Source organism: Panthera leo, chromosome D3 (assembly GCF_018350215.1).
Source record: "Panthera leo isolate Ple1 chromosome D3, P.leo_Ple1_pat1.1, whole genome shotgun sequence".
NCBI classification, from domain to species: domain Eukaryota; kingdom Metazoa; phylum Chordata; class Mammalia; order Carnivora; family Felidae; genus Panthera; species Panthera leo.
Genome location: NC_056690.1, coordinates 3,958,537 through 3,975,163, shown reverse-complemented (window position 1 = coordinate 3,975,163; position 16,627 = coordinate 3,958,537). Strand labels below are relative to the sequence as shown.

The window sequence follows — 16,627 nt, the reverse complement described above, 5'->3', positions numbered from 1 at the left end:
CTGCCCAAATGTGTGCCAGTCCATTCCATATACAGTAGATGGCCATGGCCATCCAGGAAATTATTTCAGGTGAAGTCATCTGATAAATCTGATGACCTAATTAAATTCTAGGTACCAGCCACTCGCCTTGCCAATTCAAAGGTTAGGGAATGGCAATTCAAAGGTTAGGGAAACCAGTGATGAAGTACCTTCGATGATACCGTGCGACTGAACTTTTCAGGACTTTGCTGGACAGTTCAGCACCGGAGGTCCAGCAGCAGGGGTCAGGCACAGAGCGGACCCGAGCACTTCTCCTGATCAGAAAGGAACCTGGGTCCTGGCTCCCTCATTCCGAATCGCTGGAGAAGACCTTCATCAGACCATCCTATACACCTTGATTTTCTCTCTTCACCTTCAATGAAAGCAAATGGCCTTGCCGCGGGCAATACGGGACTAAAATAGCCGAGAGCATTCCAACATTACCACGAACTGGGACCTTTCTAGCGAAGGCGTGGGGTGACAATGAGGGCAGAATCCGCTGACTTGATTGGATGTAGAATTTGTTCATCTGAGCTCGGAATGTATGGATGAAATCTGGCAGGAGGTTATTTGCAAACTGTCCGAAGCTCTAAAGAGAACTTGATCCAAAATGCTCCGGAAAGGATGGCCCTTTCAAAGCTCCCTGAAGCCCGAGGCGCCCCCTCCTCGCTCACATAGGGCGCCATCCTGCAAGGACTGGGACAACAGGGTGTAGGAGCCCTGCCCCTGCCCCCGTTCATCACCCGCCCTCGCCTGCGTGATTGGTTAGGGCGCAGACACGAGCCTAGGGGGCATTCGTGTGACCAAAGCCAGGTCAGCTGGAGAAGCCCCCTGGATGCTTCCTGTGGGGTGGGAGAGGAAAGACAGCTTTCACGGTGCAGCGTGTGGGGCATGGAGGCCAAGAGTTCAGCAGGATTTCCTCCTGGGGGATGGGGACCACGTGGTAGGACAGAGCTCAGGAAGTCCCCACTGTGAGAACCACATAGGCGTTGAAGCAGCTCTGGGAACTGCCACCAGGACACGTCCCAGGGCTGCTCTGGGACAGCCCTGTGCACTTACCAGGACTATTAAGTGCTTTTCTTAAGAAAGGATTCAGAAGGGTTTTTTTTTTTTTTTCTACTGCATTCCCCAAACCTCCTAACTGAATCAAGCCTGCACCAGTAATATGGGCAGGAATCGATGATCGATATTCCATCCCCCAAGAATGCTGGGCTCTACCTGTCGGGTATTTTTCTCAAATAGGAGAGAAACCGAAAGAAAAGAGAAAGTTAGAACAGGACAAGAGCTTTGCTTGAAGAAAAGAGGGTGCACCTGTTACGGGCGGGGTCTCGTGGGGCTGGCTCTCAGAGGGGAGATGGGTCTACAGGGAGCTTCCCCGGAGGTGCCATGGGGGACAGACCTCTGCAGAAAGCGAGGGAGGGCAGAAGATTCTGGAAGAGGCAGGAGGCTGCTGTGTGGCAAGGACACCTGCCAGGCGTCCCCAGGAGGGTGAGTGGCCTTGGGACAGCGGCTCTCTCCATCCAGGCACCGTTTCTGCAGGAGACTCTTGTGGAGCATCCAGGGGAGTCATTCCTGCCATCAGTGAGGGGGTCTGGATGGTCCCTCTCACAGCCCCACAAGAAAAGATGCCCTACCCCACCGGTGGTCAGCTTCCCCGAGTGTCCCCACCCCCCCCAATCTGCTTCTTTTCTACCCAGAGACACCCTCCCCACGCCCACACCCTGCCTGAGTCCTCTTTGCTGGGACACCTGCCCGGTGACGGTGCGTTGAGGCGGGGGACGGGGGACGATTGTCGTAGCAGCACCTCCGCTCCCTCCAGGGTCCCACTGGACACCACGGGCCGCTCAGGTTTTTTGCCTTAAAATCCGAGGATCTAAGACTTTCCTTAGGATTCTTTGATTCACTCTTTACCTCAAATACCTTCTGTTTCACTTTTTTTTTTCTTTCAAAGCTTAAAATTGATTCACAGTCTTTGGCAAAACCAGCCTTGACTTGACGGCTGCAGGTGCACAGAATCAGACGTCGTGCCGCTCAGCAGCGGGCAGGAGTCAGATTTTAAAGCGCCTTTGTAGTTCCGATCGCAATCTGGTACACGAAGTCGCAACGGCAATCTGTTCAAGCCAACGACAGGGAAGGAAACACCGGGAATCGCTGCGTCCTTCTTACCGAGTCTCAGTCCTAGGACAGCCTCGCCCTCCCCCAGAGGGAAATCGAGCGTTCTGTGTGTAGGTGCGTTTTCGTGGGCTTTTTCCCCTGGAACCTTCTCCGTGATGGGAGGAAGGCTCTGTGGTCTTGGCCCGCCCACCCAGGGCCTCCCGGATCATTTGGTCCGTCCGCAGCCTCTTTGCAGGGGTGGGGGGTGGAGGGCCGATGGGTGAGGGTGAAGGTGATGGCCTGGAGGGAGAAAGCGCAGGCTCTCCTTAGCTCAGGGAGTCCACCCCCCTCTGCAGAGAGAAGCCCTCCCCCACCTCCTCCCCTGGGGTGAGACTCAGGGAAGGAAGGCAGAGCTGGAAAGGTAATGAACCCAGGGGAACAATTAGCTGCTAATGAGGATGTCGATTCCATCCCCAACATTGCACCGAGGAGCCTGGTGGAGAACAATGCAGACTGACTCCCTCTCCGTCCGAAACAAACACAAGGCGAACGGACACACAGCAATCATCTGCATTTTCTGCGGGCCCGTACGTGTGCAGAAACGCCCAGATGAAGGTCTGGAATAATCCGGACCCATAACTGATAACAGATGATATAGGAGTTGGACACTAGATAAGGCTGGGACATACACACAGATCTTCACTGTTTATATTAGATTACAGTTGAACGTTAATTCAATACATTTCATATTTTTAGAATTTTTATATTGAAACCCCTTCCATTAAAGTTTCCAATTTCAGGGCGGCTGGGTGGCTCAGTCAGCTAAGCTGTCCGGCTTCGGCTCAGGTCACGATCTCACAGTTCCCGAGTTCGGGCCCCGCGTCGGGCTCTGTGCTGACAGCTCGGAGCCTGGAGCCTGCTTGGGATTCTGTGTCTCCCTCTCTCTCTGCCCCTCCCCTGCTCATGCTCTCTCTCTCTCTCTCTCTCTCTCTCTCAAAAATAAATAAGCAAGCTTAAAATAATTAGCAAAACCTGAATCATTGTTTTATCCACGAGGACAGATGATGGGGCCATCAGGCTGGGCATCTGCACCCGTCTGCCCCAGGGTTATCACCCTACAACTCAGCCAACAAGATACATCAGCCAAGAGAAACCCCTCCTGGAAAGGTGGCACTAAAGTGAATGTGCAGGTCCCGGGACCCAGTTAGTCACCGGGTCAGAGTCACGGGTGCTGCTGGTTGAACGTCCCCAAGCTCTCCTTCTGCCACAGTCTACGGAGGCTCCGTGTATAATTTCGGGCCACGACATAAACATGGGGTCCCAGGGGGATGCTTTACTTTTGCGCATGGCCACCTGCTCTGCTCTGTGCTGAGGTCTCTCTTCCGGAAATCAGCTGCAAAGGTCGCTCACCGTGGGGCCCTGATGGCAGTGACTTCCGCAGACGATGGAGGAGGAGGGCTGGGGCTAGGACTTAGGTGGAGGGCAGCCTGGGAGCCAGGGGTCCTGTCCTCAGTCCCCCCTGTGTCGGCAGAGGTTGGCATCACCCGGGGAGAGGAGCTCTGTCCTCGGCCTTGACAGACAGGAAGGAGATGTCTGTGGCCGACCCCTTGGAGGTGACTGTCCCTGAGGGCGTCCTGAGGACGAACTGGGCGCACGGAGCTCAGGACGAGGGAGCTCCTTCCCCGCGAGGCTCAGGGCACAGCGCTTAGTGGAGAGCTAAACATCTCCACGGCCCCCTGGGACCTGTTCCTCCCTGGATGCCCCAGGGATCATCGGCTCCCATGGTCTTTGTCAGTCTCAGAGCCGAGAGGAAAAGGCCCATGAAGGGGAGCGGGTGGCCAAGGGGAATGCGGACTAGGTTCCCACCACTGACCAGGGCCCCGGCTGGCGCCCCATCCCCCACTCCCGCCGTGTTCCTCTCGGCTTCTACGTCCCCTTTAACACTTAATTTATGGATGCAATTAATAGAAACCGATCAAGCGAGGCCCTGCGCACAGTGCCATGTTCAACAACAGATGTTTCCAGTAGTGACTGTGTTAGAATGATAACGACACGAGCAACAACGGCCTGGTCATCAGTACTGGGTTGTGGGCTAACAAGACTGATGGTCTCACCAGAGCACGGCTGACGGACGAGCCTAGAAACGGACAAGACTTACACGAAATCCTGCAGGTGGTCTACCGGTCGGGCACGTAGTAAATCCTCAGCTAACATCTGTTTACCATTATTAACACTACGATTGCCGCGTATTACTGCTCCCATGTGATTTCTAGCCCTCTATCACTGCATCTGCACACGGGGCGGCCGTTGGGGCCAGTCTGTGCTTGGCTGAAAAGCTTCTTTGGTTTGCACACGTGACTCTTAAATTTTTAAATCTCAGGAACCCTTCGCACCCGTAAGAGTTTACCCAGAGACCTAACGTATGTCTGTTTAGGTTGCGTCTCTTCCCATGCCAGGGAATGCAGCCCCATTTAAATCCATCTGGCAAAAAGGCCTTGGCGAGCAGAGCATTCAGATAAAGACGGGCCTGCCAGCTTGAGAGGTTGTGGCTGGCTTCCGGCCGGAAAGAAAAAGCAAAGCCAAAGTCCTCAGTAGATGCCCCCCAAGAGCCACGGGCTAGGAGGCAGCAGGCTTGAGTTCTGATTCCGGTTATGTCCTGAACTGCTGTGTGACCCCAGTGGGTAGCTGCTTCTCCGGTCGTGTGCTCGCCTGTGCCACGCGGAGGTCGGCGGAGAAGCATCTCTGTGTCTCCTGCAGCTGAGACGACTCAGCGGCCAATTCTTCCTCATCTGTTAGAAACGTCTGGTATCCACACTGATGCACGGGTGTGAAGGAAGAAGGGCCGATTTGCCAGCCCAAGGGCACCAGAAGGAAGCCAAGGGGCGTGGCTTCACAAAGCCCCGGGGGTGGCTCTTGGTTCAACCACTCCTTCCCGGCCGCGTGACCTTGGGCAAGTCATCGCCTGTTCCCCCCGGGGCACCGGGACCCCACTTTCAGCTGGAGCCCCAGCCTGCAGTCCCGCAGAGAGAGGGGTGGCCAGAGGAGTCGGCCAGCTGCAAGTCAAGGTCGGGATCTTTCCTGCTCACCAGAGGCCGTGCCCTGCTGGGAAGACTCCCAGGGCTGTGTGGTCTCAGGTCCCCGTCAGCGGGAAGGCGTCTCTTCCTTCACTGAGCAAGGCCACGGTGCCTCCCGGAAGGGCTCTGGATAAGCAAAGACGAGGCTCATGTCCTAGCTCCGGTGCCCCCTGGTTCGACGGCAAGAGGCGGGAGCAGATTCTCTGGATGGAGGCACTGGGTGGGCGTCCACCACACTGGCTCGCCGTGCCAGGGCTGACGGCTTCAGTCTTCATTTTGCTTCTGGTTGCGTGTGATCAACAGAACCCATACGCTCTGCCCACCATCAAAGCTGCACGGCGGGAGTTTACATTGTGAACGGAGCCCCACACCATCGACGAGGGTCCCTTCCCCTCCCACTGAACGCACAGCAAATATGTCTCCAGGAGCCCCGGACCTTGGACCCAAGATGGACAGAATAAGGCAGTAACATCCAAGCTGCCTGACAACTTATTCTTAGCCGCCTGGCTCCTGGTGGTGGGCAAAGGAAGGAAATTCATGCCCAGAAATAGAATAACAGTGTTCTCGGTAGGAATTTTTGCCAAGCATCGCTGAGAGAGAGAGACATCGCCTTAAGCCTCCTTTGGATTTCTCTGTGTCTCCTGCTAAATAAAATTCGGATCAGTCTGAGAGCTTCTTGGGAGCCCATTGCAGCCCAGAGCCGACAAGGACCCTTTCAGGAGAAGTCAGAGCAGAGACTGTTCTGAGCCCACCGCCTCGTCGGCACCTGGGGGGTCCTGACAGCGTCCCCCATCCCACCCCCACCCGCGACCTGGGGTTGGGGGGCATCTTCCTCTCATTTACCTGCTGTCCCGGGGGCGGGAGGGCCAGACTGACAGCCCCCGGCAAGACGTGCTTACGGAGCTCTTTCAACGGAATGACTTCCCAACACTTAAAAATCAAAACTCTTACCCAAAGGTTTGGACTTCCAGACACATCCGTCTTTAAGTCTGTCTACAGACGAGTGAAGAAACGGGAAGAAATGTCTGTCCACGTTTTGGTGCGATGAATTTGGACACGCGGCGGGCTGATGTTTGGTCAAAACCCACCGAGCACAGCTCCTCGGTTTCGAGCTGTAAGATCGGTGACGCCCACACCCACCGCGTGGGGTCGTGCGGGCCGGACTCTGTGCCTTCTCTGAAACCAGCAGAGCGGAGTCTGGCCTGGTGTCGTGTGTGCCTAAGACGTGTGCTGCTGTGGCTGTTCACTCTGATGGACCCTGGGGACAGGGACACCCGTGGGACACAGACCCTGCCCTCGACATGCACGAGGACGTACAGCGTGCAGAGTCCCGAATCCGTATATGCACGCAGGGACACATAGAGGTGAGGACCCGAGGGGGCACACGACGGCAGAAAGGAGGTGGCCGCACCGAGTCGGGGCCCCCAGAGGACACCGGGATGCCCACAGGTGCAGGGCTTGGGGAGCAGGTGCCAGGCACAGGGAACAGCAGCAGCACAGGGAGAAAACGTGCAGGAACTCAGCCTATCCGGGGACCCGCGTGGGGTCAGGTGTTTTTGGCATACGGGGAGCTGGAAATGTCCCTGTGGATCTGCACCGCCCTGCTCCCCAATTCGTCCACCACGTATTTCAGGTTAAATTCGTCCCGTCCCCAGCCCAGAGGTCGATACACGACCCAGGCAAGACCGAGGCTCATATCCAGCCTCAGAGCCACTGGATCAAGAGCGGACACTAGACCCAGTTCCACTCAAGCTTGGGACTCTTGTTGACAGAGTTAGAGAAGAGAAGCTTCATTTTTCTGGCTCGAATATGAAGGGGCAGAAACCCCCGAGCGGCTGGGAGATGCGTACAGGAGGAGTCCATCTAAGAATACACGCAAGACAGAGGGTATCGGAACCAAGGGGGCAGAGGGAAACCAAATCCTGGTCAGTTTCTGGTCCAATCTGGCTCGAAGTCATCCAGGACCCTGTTAGCGACGTGAGCCAACACATTCTCTTCAGGGGTTCCAGTGAGGGAGACCCGGGCTTCTGGGACTTGCAAACACGCAAACAAAATGCCCAAAAATCACTAATGAGAGAATTCGAGTTATCACTGCCAGACCCAACTAGCTACCACACCTGTCCAAGCGCCATCCATCTGAAGGATGGTATTCTTAGCTCAAAGATGCCAGTTCGATCCCGTCTCTCGAGAGCATTGATTGATTCTAAGAAATATGTTCCTTCTGTTACACCTTGGAAGACTCAAACTTGACGAAAACTTGGCCACAGAGCCCTCTCGGAGCTGCCGAACGTTAACCCTGGAAACGCAGCGGATATCTCAAAGCTGATGGTTTACCCCAGGGGTGCCACGGGGCTCTGTGTGGTTGCCACGGATCACATCCAGCTGAAGACACTCGGCCTGGCGCACCGGCCGACGAAGGGGGTTCAGGGGACCTCAGTTAAGGGACCAGCAGCACAGTCATTCATCAAATTAAGACCACAAGTGCACGAGCATGAGCTGACTAGGAAGACAGACGCTCAAAGATGACAATACATAGCCACACCCTGTCACACGATTTTCCGTCCCGTGAAGACTTCCAAAGACACTTGACTAAAATCGCAGAAGGTGTCTTCCCGGGGGTACGGTACTTTTACCGTTTGGAAAAGTGCGCGGGGGGGCTGATTTCTCTGATGGGTGAGCGGTAGGCGTGGCCTTTCGCTACCAGCTCGTAAGAACCTCCCCCAGGCCCTGGTGTCAGCCAGTTACACCGGAAGTCCGGCTGTCACACTCCCCAGCCGGGTGACCTTCAGGGAGACATCTAACCCCTCTGTGCCTCCATTACCGTGTCTACACGGCGTGAGTGGTAGTATTACGTACGCTGAGGGCTTGCTGTGAGGATTAAACACGTCAGCACTCGGGATGTGCTTTCTTGAAAGAGTACCTGTCCCACGAGGGACCCGTGAATGTTGGCCACTAATACGCATTAACCACCACGTAAGCGCCTACTCATGGAAGCTGCTTCTGGTGCATCTTGGCGTGTTCCAAGGCTCTGTACGTTTCCCTCCACGTTGCGCACGCATAGCAAGGGCTCCTAGAATAACAGCATGCCACATGAACGGAAGAAGGCCTCCAACCATTGGAACTAAGGACTCAAGTTCAAGGCGGCACCCAACGTCCATCCCTTTGACCCAAGCCCGCCCACATCTCTTTGAGGAGTTTCCCTGACAAGACGTTCACTCGCGACAGTCCGACAAACTGGATGGCATCCTTGAAACAGCTTTCTCCATCTCTGAATCACTGTCTCATTTCTTCACTCACACGTTCAACCAATATTCCTTGGGGACCATATGTGTACCAGACCCTGGGCTGGCACATGGGACACATCATGAGTAAAGGGTCCTTCGGTCAACTACAGGTTCAGCTGTTTAGATATAAAGATACAGATGTCGGGGCGCCTGGGTGGCGCAGTCGGTTAAGCGTCCGACTTCAGCCAGGTCACGATCTCGCGGTCCGTGAGTTCGAGCCCCGTGTCGGGCTCTGGGCTGATGGCTCAGAGCCTGGAGCCTGTTTCCGATTCTGTGTCTCCCTCTCTCTCTGCCCCTCCCCCGTTCATGCTCTGTCTCTCTCTGTCCCAAAAATAAAAAAAAATAAAAAAAAAAAAACGAAAAAAAAAAAAAAAAGATACAGATGTCGATGCCATATAAATATAGATACAATGTTTGCTGAAATAATGCACCTCCAGCACTGTGTGACCCCTTTATTAACATTATTTTATTTTACCTTCCCCCCAGATCCCTCCCTGGAATGGTTTCATACACCATTTTAACCGTTTAATAATAATCCAAGTATCTATGCTCAGCATTAGTGTAGATTTCCTTCATAACACTTCCATCAGAAGATACAGAGGAGAAAAGAATATGACAGAGAGAGAAAACTTGGACATATTTTCAGCTTCTCCCTGATCTTATTTATTTGTGATTCTATCGACACCACCTGCAAATCTAACCCTGGCCATACATTGCCGCAGGAAATTTGCCCACGCCCCAGATGCAAGAAATTAAGGAGAAAAATAAACAAACACACCAACTGTTTTACGGGGGGGGAGCCTTCTAAAAGCCAAGGTGTCCTTGAAAGGATTTTCAGGGATTACCTTGATTATCGGCAAGTTTGCCTTACCTTCTGGTATTAGAACAAATCTTTCCACTATACAATTATCATCTCATTGTATGGGTCAGGACGCTGGGCTCAGAGATGTTAAGCAGTTTGTCCAAGGTCAAGTAGAGAGGAAGGTGGAGTCGGGATTTGAGCGGACATCGTCGGACCGAAATCTTGACCAGAGGATTCCCTGCCTCTGAGTTCTTTGTCTTTCGACTGAGCTAGAACGGCTTCCTTTTGATTTCCACTCTGGGGACTTAAATGGCACAGATGTACTCTGTCTCCCGAACGGTGGCCCCTGGAAGGCTTAGAGAGAGCTGTCCTGTGTCCCTCTTCACCCCACCCCTGTCCCTTTCCTTCTCACCAGGCCCCACGCTCACACGGGCTCCGACCACCCCTCTGTCACCGACACCAGGTACCTCCCCCCCCAACACCCTTGAGCAGAATACAGTCCAGCATCCAGTGCTGCCCCCCCCGCCTAGAAAGACACAAGATTCCGGTCAGGGTGACTGAGTGAGATCAGCATTTGTGGCTGACTTTTTATAGAATCCAGGGCACGAGAAATACCTCACTTTCCCCCGAAATGTGCTTTCAGAAAACCAGCAGCAAGAGGGCGATGAGAAATGACAAATGCCCCACAAGCCTCCGTGGGGGAACGAGAGGGGGGAGGGGGAGGGTGGGGCCTGCATCTGTCTACACATGGCTTGGACCCCAGCAGCCCCAGAGGACGCTGACGGGCAGAAGTAAGGACCCAGGGTGGCCCAAACGCGTCGTTGCTCAAGAGGAGCTGGGAATCCAGATTTCAAGGTGAAAAGGGCAGTTTTGACACGGTGGTAGTTGATTCCATTTTAAAATTGCCGAACACACACACACGCACCCTCTCTGGGTTAGACCTGGCCTGTGGTCACCACGTGTGTGACCTCTAACCCGGGGTCATGCACTGATTAATGCCCACGAAGATCAAGTCTGCCTTCACAACAATCTCCTCAAACAGTTGACTCACTGGGTCTCATCACCACTCGGAAAAATGTCAAGGCTTTTTCACACTGACGTTGCTGTTAAGCTGTGTCTCCCAAAGTCTGTGCTAGTGAGTGGCTCGGTCGGCTGAGCGTCCGACTTCGGCTCAGGTCATGATCTCACGGTTCGTGGGTTCGAGCCCTGCGTCGGGCTCTGTGCTGATGGCTCGGAGCCTGGAGCCTGCTTCGGATTCTGTGTCTCCCTCTCTCTCTGCCCCTCCCCTGCTGGGGCGCTCTCTCTCTCTCTCTCTCTCTCTCTCAAAAATAAAATAAAACATGAAAATCAATCAATCAATCAATAAACACAAAAGTAGGACTTTTCTTCACCCTGTTAGATTAGGTCAAGTTTCCAGCGTCTGAACATCACTGCCTTCTTCCAGATTCCAGATGCCGCGACGGCCCCCAGTGCCCCACACACCCCACCTCGGTCCCAGGTCTGAGATCAAAAGTCAAGTTTGCTTTCAGGGTATCGCAGTGGACCTTTTCCCAAATGCACGCTTTCTCCCTGCAGCTGAAACCTCACTGCACAGAGTTTGCCCCATGGGCAATCTTCTGTTGCAGAATTTCTAGGAGACCCTGGCAATCCCCACAAGACTGTTCCCTGGGAATCCCCGGCCTTCCCTGCACTTGCAGAGGACTGAAAATACCACGGACCAGCGGAGGCGGGGGCGACTTCTCCGCATGGTGCTGAAAAGCGTCTGCTTTTACAGAGGCCCCTGGAACACACTCCGTTGGCGGGAGGACAGCACAACTCTTTGGACACGGCCAGTCCCCTAGAGGTAGTGGCGAAACGCATCCCCAGGACTGGCATCACGGCCTGGAAAATGCCATACCGCTAATTAATTAAACCTTCTTGGTTGCTACGGGCCCAAAGGTTTGAAACAGAAGCTGGCACAGCCCACGGAGGGGATGAGGCAGCTGACTTTGGTGACTTCAGTATGTTCCTCTGAAGATCAGGCTGTACTTTTCTGCAAAGAAAGTCCCGTCTCCACGCAGCTGCGGGAGTGGCCACGGAGCACATCACTCCCGTTTTCCCAAGTGGTTTGTCTGTCAAGTCGGGACAGAGGGTCTGTTGGACACGCTCCCGTGACCACAGTGCAGGAATTGGAGCCCAGCCGTCCAGGGGCTTGGCCTTGGCCTCCGGAGGGTGGAGTCGTACGGGGCAGGAGCCTGGGGACCCCATCCTGGGGAGGCCCTCGGGAGGGGGCACAGGTTTGGGGCGCTGCACAGGTGAGCCGTTTGCTTGGGCCCTGGCAGCCTTAGGACACTGGTACAGCCTGTCTCCAAACTCTGCGATTTCTGTCACCCTTCAGTGCAAATGCCATGGGAGTGATAAGCAATGTGGATTGTCAAAGGCGACAGAGGGAAATGAATCATCAGCCCTTTTGTCGTTGCCGTTCTGGAACAGACGGCTGGTGGTGCGGAGTTTTCTAGACTCTGAATATCCAAGGCTTCGGTTGGTCAGATCAAACGTGCCCGGGGGGGGGGGGGGGGGGGGGGCAGGGCTGTGGGCACAGGCTTTGAGCAACACTCTCTCCTGTCTCCAGGGAGAAGTCATGTTCCAACACCAGGACTGGGCCGCCCCCAAATTGGGTTCTGCAGGGTTTGTTTGTAAATATGCCTTACACAAATCTCATTGCTTCTTTACCCAAGGCATCTCTGACTTAAGGCACAGGCTCCATCAAAGGCTCGTGTACAATCAGCCCCTCCCAGACCCGTTCTCTCTGCTGCCAGAAAACACACTGCGCGTGAGGTCCTTAAGCCTGAGCCCCAGTTTCCTTCAACCTCTAAGCGGAGCCAGTGGAATGTCAGGAAAGACGGCATGCTCAGCATTATGGTTTTCTCTAAGATGAATGGGCCCTGGGGGTGCCCTTAGCGACTTAGGAGAGAAAAGACCTTCTGAGGCTTTGAGTCTTTTCTCCATGAAGCGTCTGCAGCAAAGGAAATCGCCAACCAGTGTGCCCAAGGTAGGCAGGAATTCTAAATCTGATGACGCAGGGAGAGAGCTCCGCAAGGAATCGGCGGGGCCGGTGCCTGGCTGAACGTGTGGTCTCGAACGATGGGACCGGCAGAGAGACCCCACCGCCGGACTCCTCACACTGTGAGCCGGGACGTGATGCTCACGTTCGGTGGCACCTAACATGCGGTCACCAGTCATCCAATTTAATGCAAGTTAAAAAAAAAAAAAAGTACATCAAGGTCAAGATTCTCTTGTCATGCAGTGAGGCTAAAATTGACCTCCCAGTTTAACAAGTGAATCGCGGGGCGCCTGGGTGGCGCAGTCGGTTAAGCGTCCGACTTCAGCCAGGTCACGATCTCGCGGTCCGTGAGTTCGAGCCCCGCGTGAGTTCGAGCCCCGCGTCGGGCTCTGGGCTGATGGCTCGGAGCCTGGAGCCTGTTTCGGATTCTGTGTCTCCCTCTCTCTCTGCCCCTCCCCCGTTCATGCTCTGTCTCTGTCTGTCCCAAAAATAAAAAATTAAAATAAATAAATAAATAAAAAGTGAATCTCTTAGAGAAAATACACTGGGAAATCGTGTACGATGTGGGGAGTTGGCACGATTTGAGAAGGTATTTGGAGACAGAGACAGAGAAATATTTCTGCTCGAGATGCCGGGGGTCCCCACTCCGGGAGGGAAGCGGCGCGCCTGCACGGCCCCTCCAGGTCCAGCCAGGCCCCCCACTCCTCAGTGTGGTCACCCTGGCGCCGGCCCCACGGGACCCTGGGACAGCGGGAGGGGCCCCCCCGGAGGCCCGGACCCTCGCGAGGCCCAGCGGAGAGGCCCCTCGTACCTTAACGACGTCTTCATCCGCCGACCTGCACTCCACAGCCGCGGACACGTCCACCACGGAGCCGTCCTCCTGAACGGCCACGACCTTGACGGGAACCGAGACGGCCTTCCCGGTGAGGACGGCCGTGTTCAGCACCTCCGTGTCCTGCGCGGGAGAGCAGAGGGCGCAGGTCACACACAGGGGAGCCCGTGAGCAGGCCGCTGCCACCGCCCCCCTCCCCCTGCCATCGAGACTCCGTCTGCCCGGACCCAGTGCGGAGGCCCCGCGGCTCGGCGGTTCGGGGAGGCCGGGGACAGCGCGTCCCAGGCTGAGCTCCCGGAGCCCGACAGCCGCGCTCCCTCCTCCGCCCCCAGGGACAGGGGCACGGTCACCCCTCCCGGGACCCTTCCTGCCACCAGCCCCCTCGCCCCCTCGCTCCAGCCTGCGGCCGGGCTCCCCCACCACACGGGGTGCTCTCCAACGGTCCCCAGATCTCCGCTCCGGGCTCACTCGGTGGGCGGCCGCCTGTCCTCCCAGCTCACCAAGACCGTGAGCGCGGCCCTCGCCGTAGTTTCAAATGAAGACCCGGAACTGGGGCGCCTGGCGGTTCAGCCGGTTAAGCGGCCAGTGTTGGCTCGGGTCACGATCTCACGGCCTCACATCGGGCTCTGTGCTGTCAGCGTAGAGCCCGCTTTGCATCCTCTCTCTCCCTCTCTGCCCCTCCCCCACTAGCTCGCTCACACGCGCTCTCTCTCTCTGTCTCTCAAAAAGAAACATTGAGAAAAAAGATTCTTTACAAAGAAGAAGAAGAAGAAGAAAAAGGAGGAGGAGGAGGAGGGGGAGGAGGAGGAGGAAAGTAACCACACACAGAACAGGGAGAACCGGTCGCCGAAAAGCAACCTCTGCCTTCCGGAGCCGACCGCCAGCCCCCTTCCTCCCCCAGGCCTCCCGGTCACCAGGGTCCCCTCCAAGCCCAGGGATCCGCGGGCACCTCGGCAACGTCTGTCTTCCTCTGCTGATCCCCGGGGTCCCGCGGGGGCCACCTTCGGGACTTCTCCCCCCCCCGCCTGCCACATTCTTGCTGCCCCCACGACCACCGCCACGGAGACCCTGTCCTGCCGCGTGGACAGCCGCCACGGCTGCCCACCCACCTCCCGTGTCCACGCCCCCCACGACAGTTGAAGAGCATCCTTTGTATCGAAACGGAACTCGCAGCGTTTCTCCCCTAGGTTGCAACCCTTGGAAAGCCTCCTGCCGTTTGTTGTTAAGATTAAGTCCACACTCGCGGCCCGCGGCCATCTGACCCTGACCCAGCCTCCGGCTCTCTCGCCCCCCCACCGGCCCTCCCACGGGAGCCCCCCAGACCTCTCCCCAGTCCTCACCCTCACCCCCGCTCGCAGCCACGCAGAGCCCTCACCACACCCGCGCGTCTCAGCCTCCACACCCGCTTCTTGGGGGGAGCGGGGCTCCTCTGCCCGCCACGGTGTGGACGGCGCGCCCGGTCTGCCCTGCGGGAACCCACCCCCGATGCTCACCCCGTGTTCATCTGGTGCTTGTGTTTCCATGTCTAACTACTCATCAGACCGTAGACTCCCCAAGGTCTCGGCCCCCTCTGTTCTGACCTCGTCCCATCCCCGGAACCGGGGACGGAACCTGGTGCGTGGGAAGCTGTGTGGGGGGACGTCTGGCGCACAGGCTCCGGGACTGGACGGTCTGGCTTTGGGCCTGGCTCGGCCCCCGTGTCAGTGGATCCCAAGTCCCAGAAGGTCCGACTCCAGTGAAAGACCCATCGCGGGTTTGACTGCACCTGTCGCACGACCGGACTCCGGAGGCTCCGGCCGCCGACCCTGGTCCAGTGACCCCTCGAGGCCAGGGCTACTTCTCTGCTGTTCTCCCAGCCACTCCCTCAAGCGAGCCAGGTGGCGCCCGTCACACCGGCCATCTGTCCGCGGTCTCAGCAGGGGGAGGCAGGCTGGGGGAAGAGTGCACCCGCTCGTCCTCGCCAGGAAGTCCAAGGCTTGTCGCACGGGAAGCCACCTGCGGAGGCGGCTGGCAGAGCGGGCGTCCCTAGTGAAGCTGGCGGTGGAGTGCGGGCGTGCAAACGGCTGTCACAGTCCGTTCCCGGGTCCGCCACAAGGCACTTCCCTCCCCCCGCGCCCCAGTTCCCTGATGTGGGACACGGGGAGAACAAAGGTACCCACCGCGTGGTGACCTCGTGAAGGCTTAGCGAGACCCTCTACGTACAGAGCTCGGAACGGAATTGGCGGAAAATGAACAAGGGCTGCATCCGTGCAGCTACTGCCGCAGATGCTATGAAAGGTTTGCTCCAGGAATGAAGTAAAGAGCCACCAGGCAGGTCCACAAAGGGACTCCGGGAAAGACGCTCCTTCCACACTCGTCCCAAGAGTGAAAGTCAACTAGAGAAGCCGGTGGAAGCCGGGCAAAACGCCGCTCAGCAGCGAGGTCCCCCGAACGACACGGTCGCCTCCACCAGACTCTACCCAACGGATAATTGCTTCAGTGATCGCCTTCTAGCTTTGACTGTTCCCGGAGGGCACTAAGTGGGTCCCCAGTTAGCTTTCTCAGTCAGTCCTCACTGTCCCCAGACACAGAACGGGGAAGAGATCATCCAACATGAATAGTAGAAGCAGCAGGTGTTATATATACTAACGACCGGCCAGCCCCGGGCCAAGTGCCTTATACAGTAAAACCTTGGATTGCGAGAAGGTCGTTCTGCGAGTGTCCTACAAGACGAGCAAACATTTCTAATAGACTTTAACTTGATGAACAAGCAATGTCTTGTAATACAAGTCGTAGGTGATGCCGAATGTCACATGATCACAACTGAGCCAATGGTTTTTGAAATTGCTTGGATATATGAGTGCTTTGGATCACAAGCATGTTTCTGGAACGGATTATCCTCGCAAACCAAGGTTTTACTGCACTTAATTTCTCTGTTGATCCTCTCAAGAATACTACAAATAACCATTATAGTTATTACTTCCATTTTGCAGATGATTGCTTTTCATGGATATGAAACCTCCAAATAAAAGCAACTTGTCTACAAAATACAATTTCGGAATAAGAATTTGAAAGCAATGTCAATTGAATCTGGGAAAGCCAAATAATTAACTTCTTAAAAATATGTGTTCTCTCCTCTGGATTCATTCATTCATTTGTTCATTGGCTCATTCATTCTTTAGTAGTTACCTTGATAAAAGAGATTTTCAACTTTTAATGTTAGGGAAGTTATACTTTAACATTTACCAAGGTCAAGAGGAAGCCTCAAAACCTCAAAGCTGGGGCTCTGTTTCTGCCCCAAGCACACATTGTAGGTCTAATTTGTTTTTTTTTTAATGGGAGCATTCCAAATATAAAGATAAGGAAAAAAAAACCCTCCCTGGTTCCCATAAGATTAAAGTCATACAGCCTCGCACATACTAAAATCAAAAGATAAGGTCTATAACTTTCTGGAATGTCCTTCATTATGATGACTTGCACCTCTCTGGGTAAAAACCATAT

The 16,627-nt window shown here is 55.4% G+C and overlaps 1 protein-coding gene across 1 annotated transcript; it reads right to left on the bottom strand.

The window, feature by feature from the left end:
• Nucleotides 1–2,066: 2,066 nt before the first annotated feature.
• On the bottom strand, nucleotides 2,067–14,675 carry LOC122203543 (transmembrane protein 132B-like). The gene is made up of 3 exons (XM_042910482.1): nucleotides 14,641–14,675; nucleotides 13,127–13,270; nucleotides 2,067–2,129 (listed from the first exon to the last, which is right to left on the bottom strand). The coding sequence occupies exons 1-3, from the start codon at nucleotides 14,668–14,670 to the stop codon at nucleotides 2,067–2,069; spliced, it is 237 nt and encodes a 78-aa protein (XP_042766416.1). The 5' UTR covers nucleotides 14,671–14,675.
• Between the last annotated feature and the right edge of the window lie 1,952 nt (nucleotides 14,676–16,627).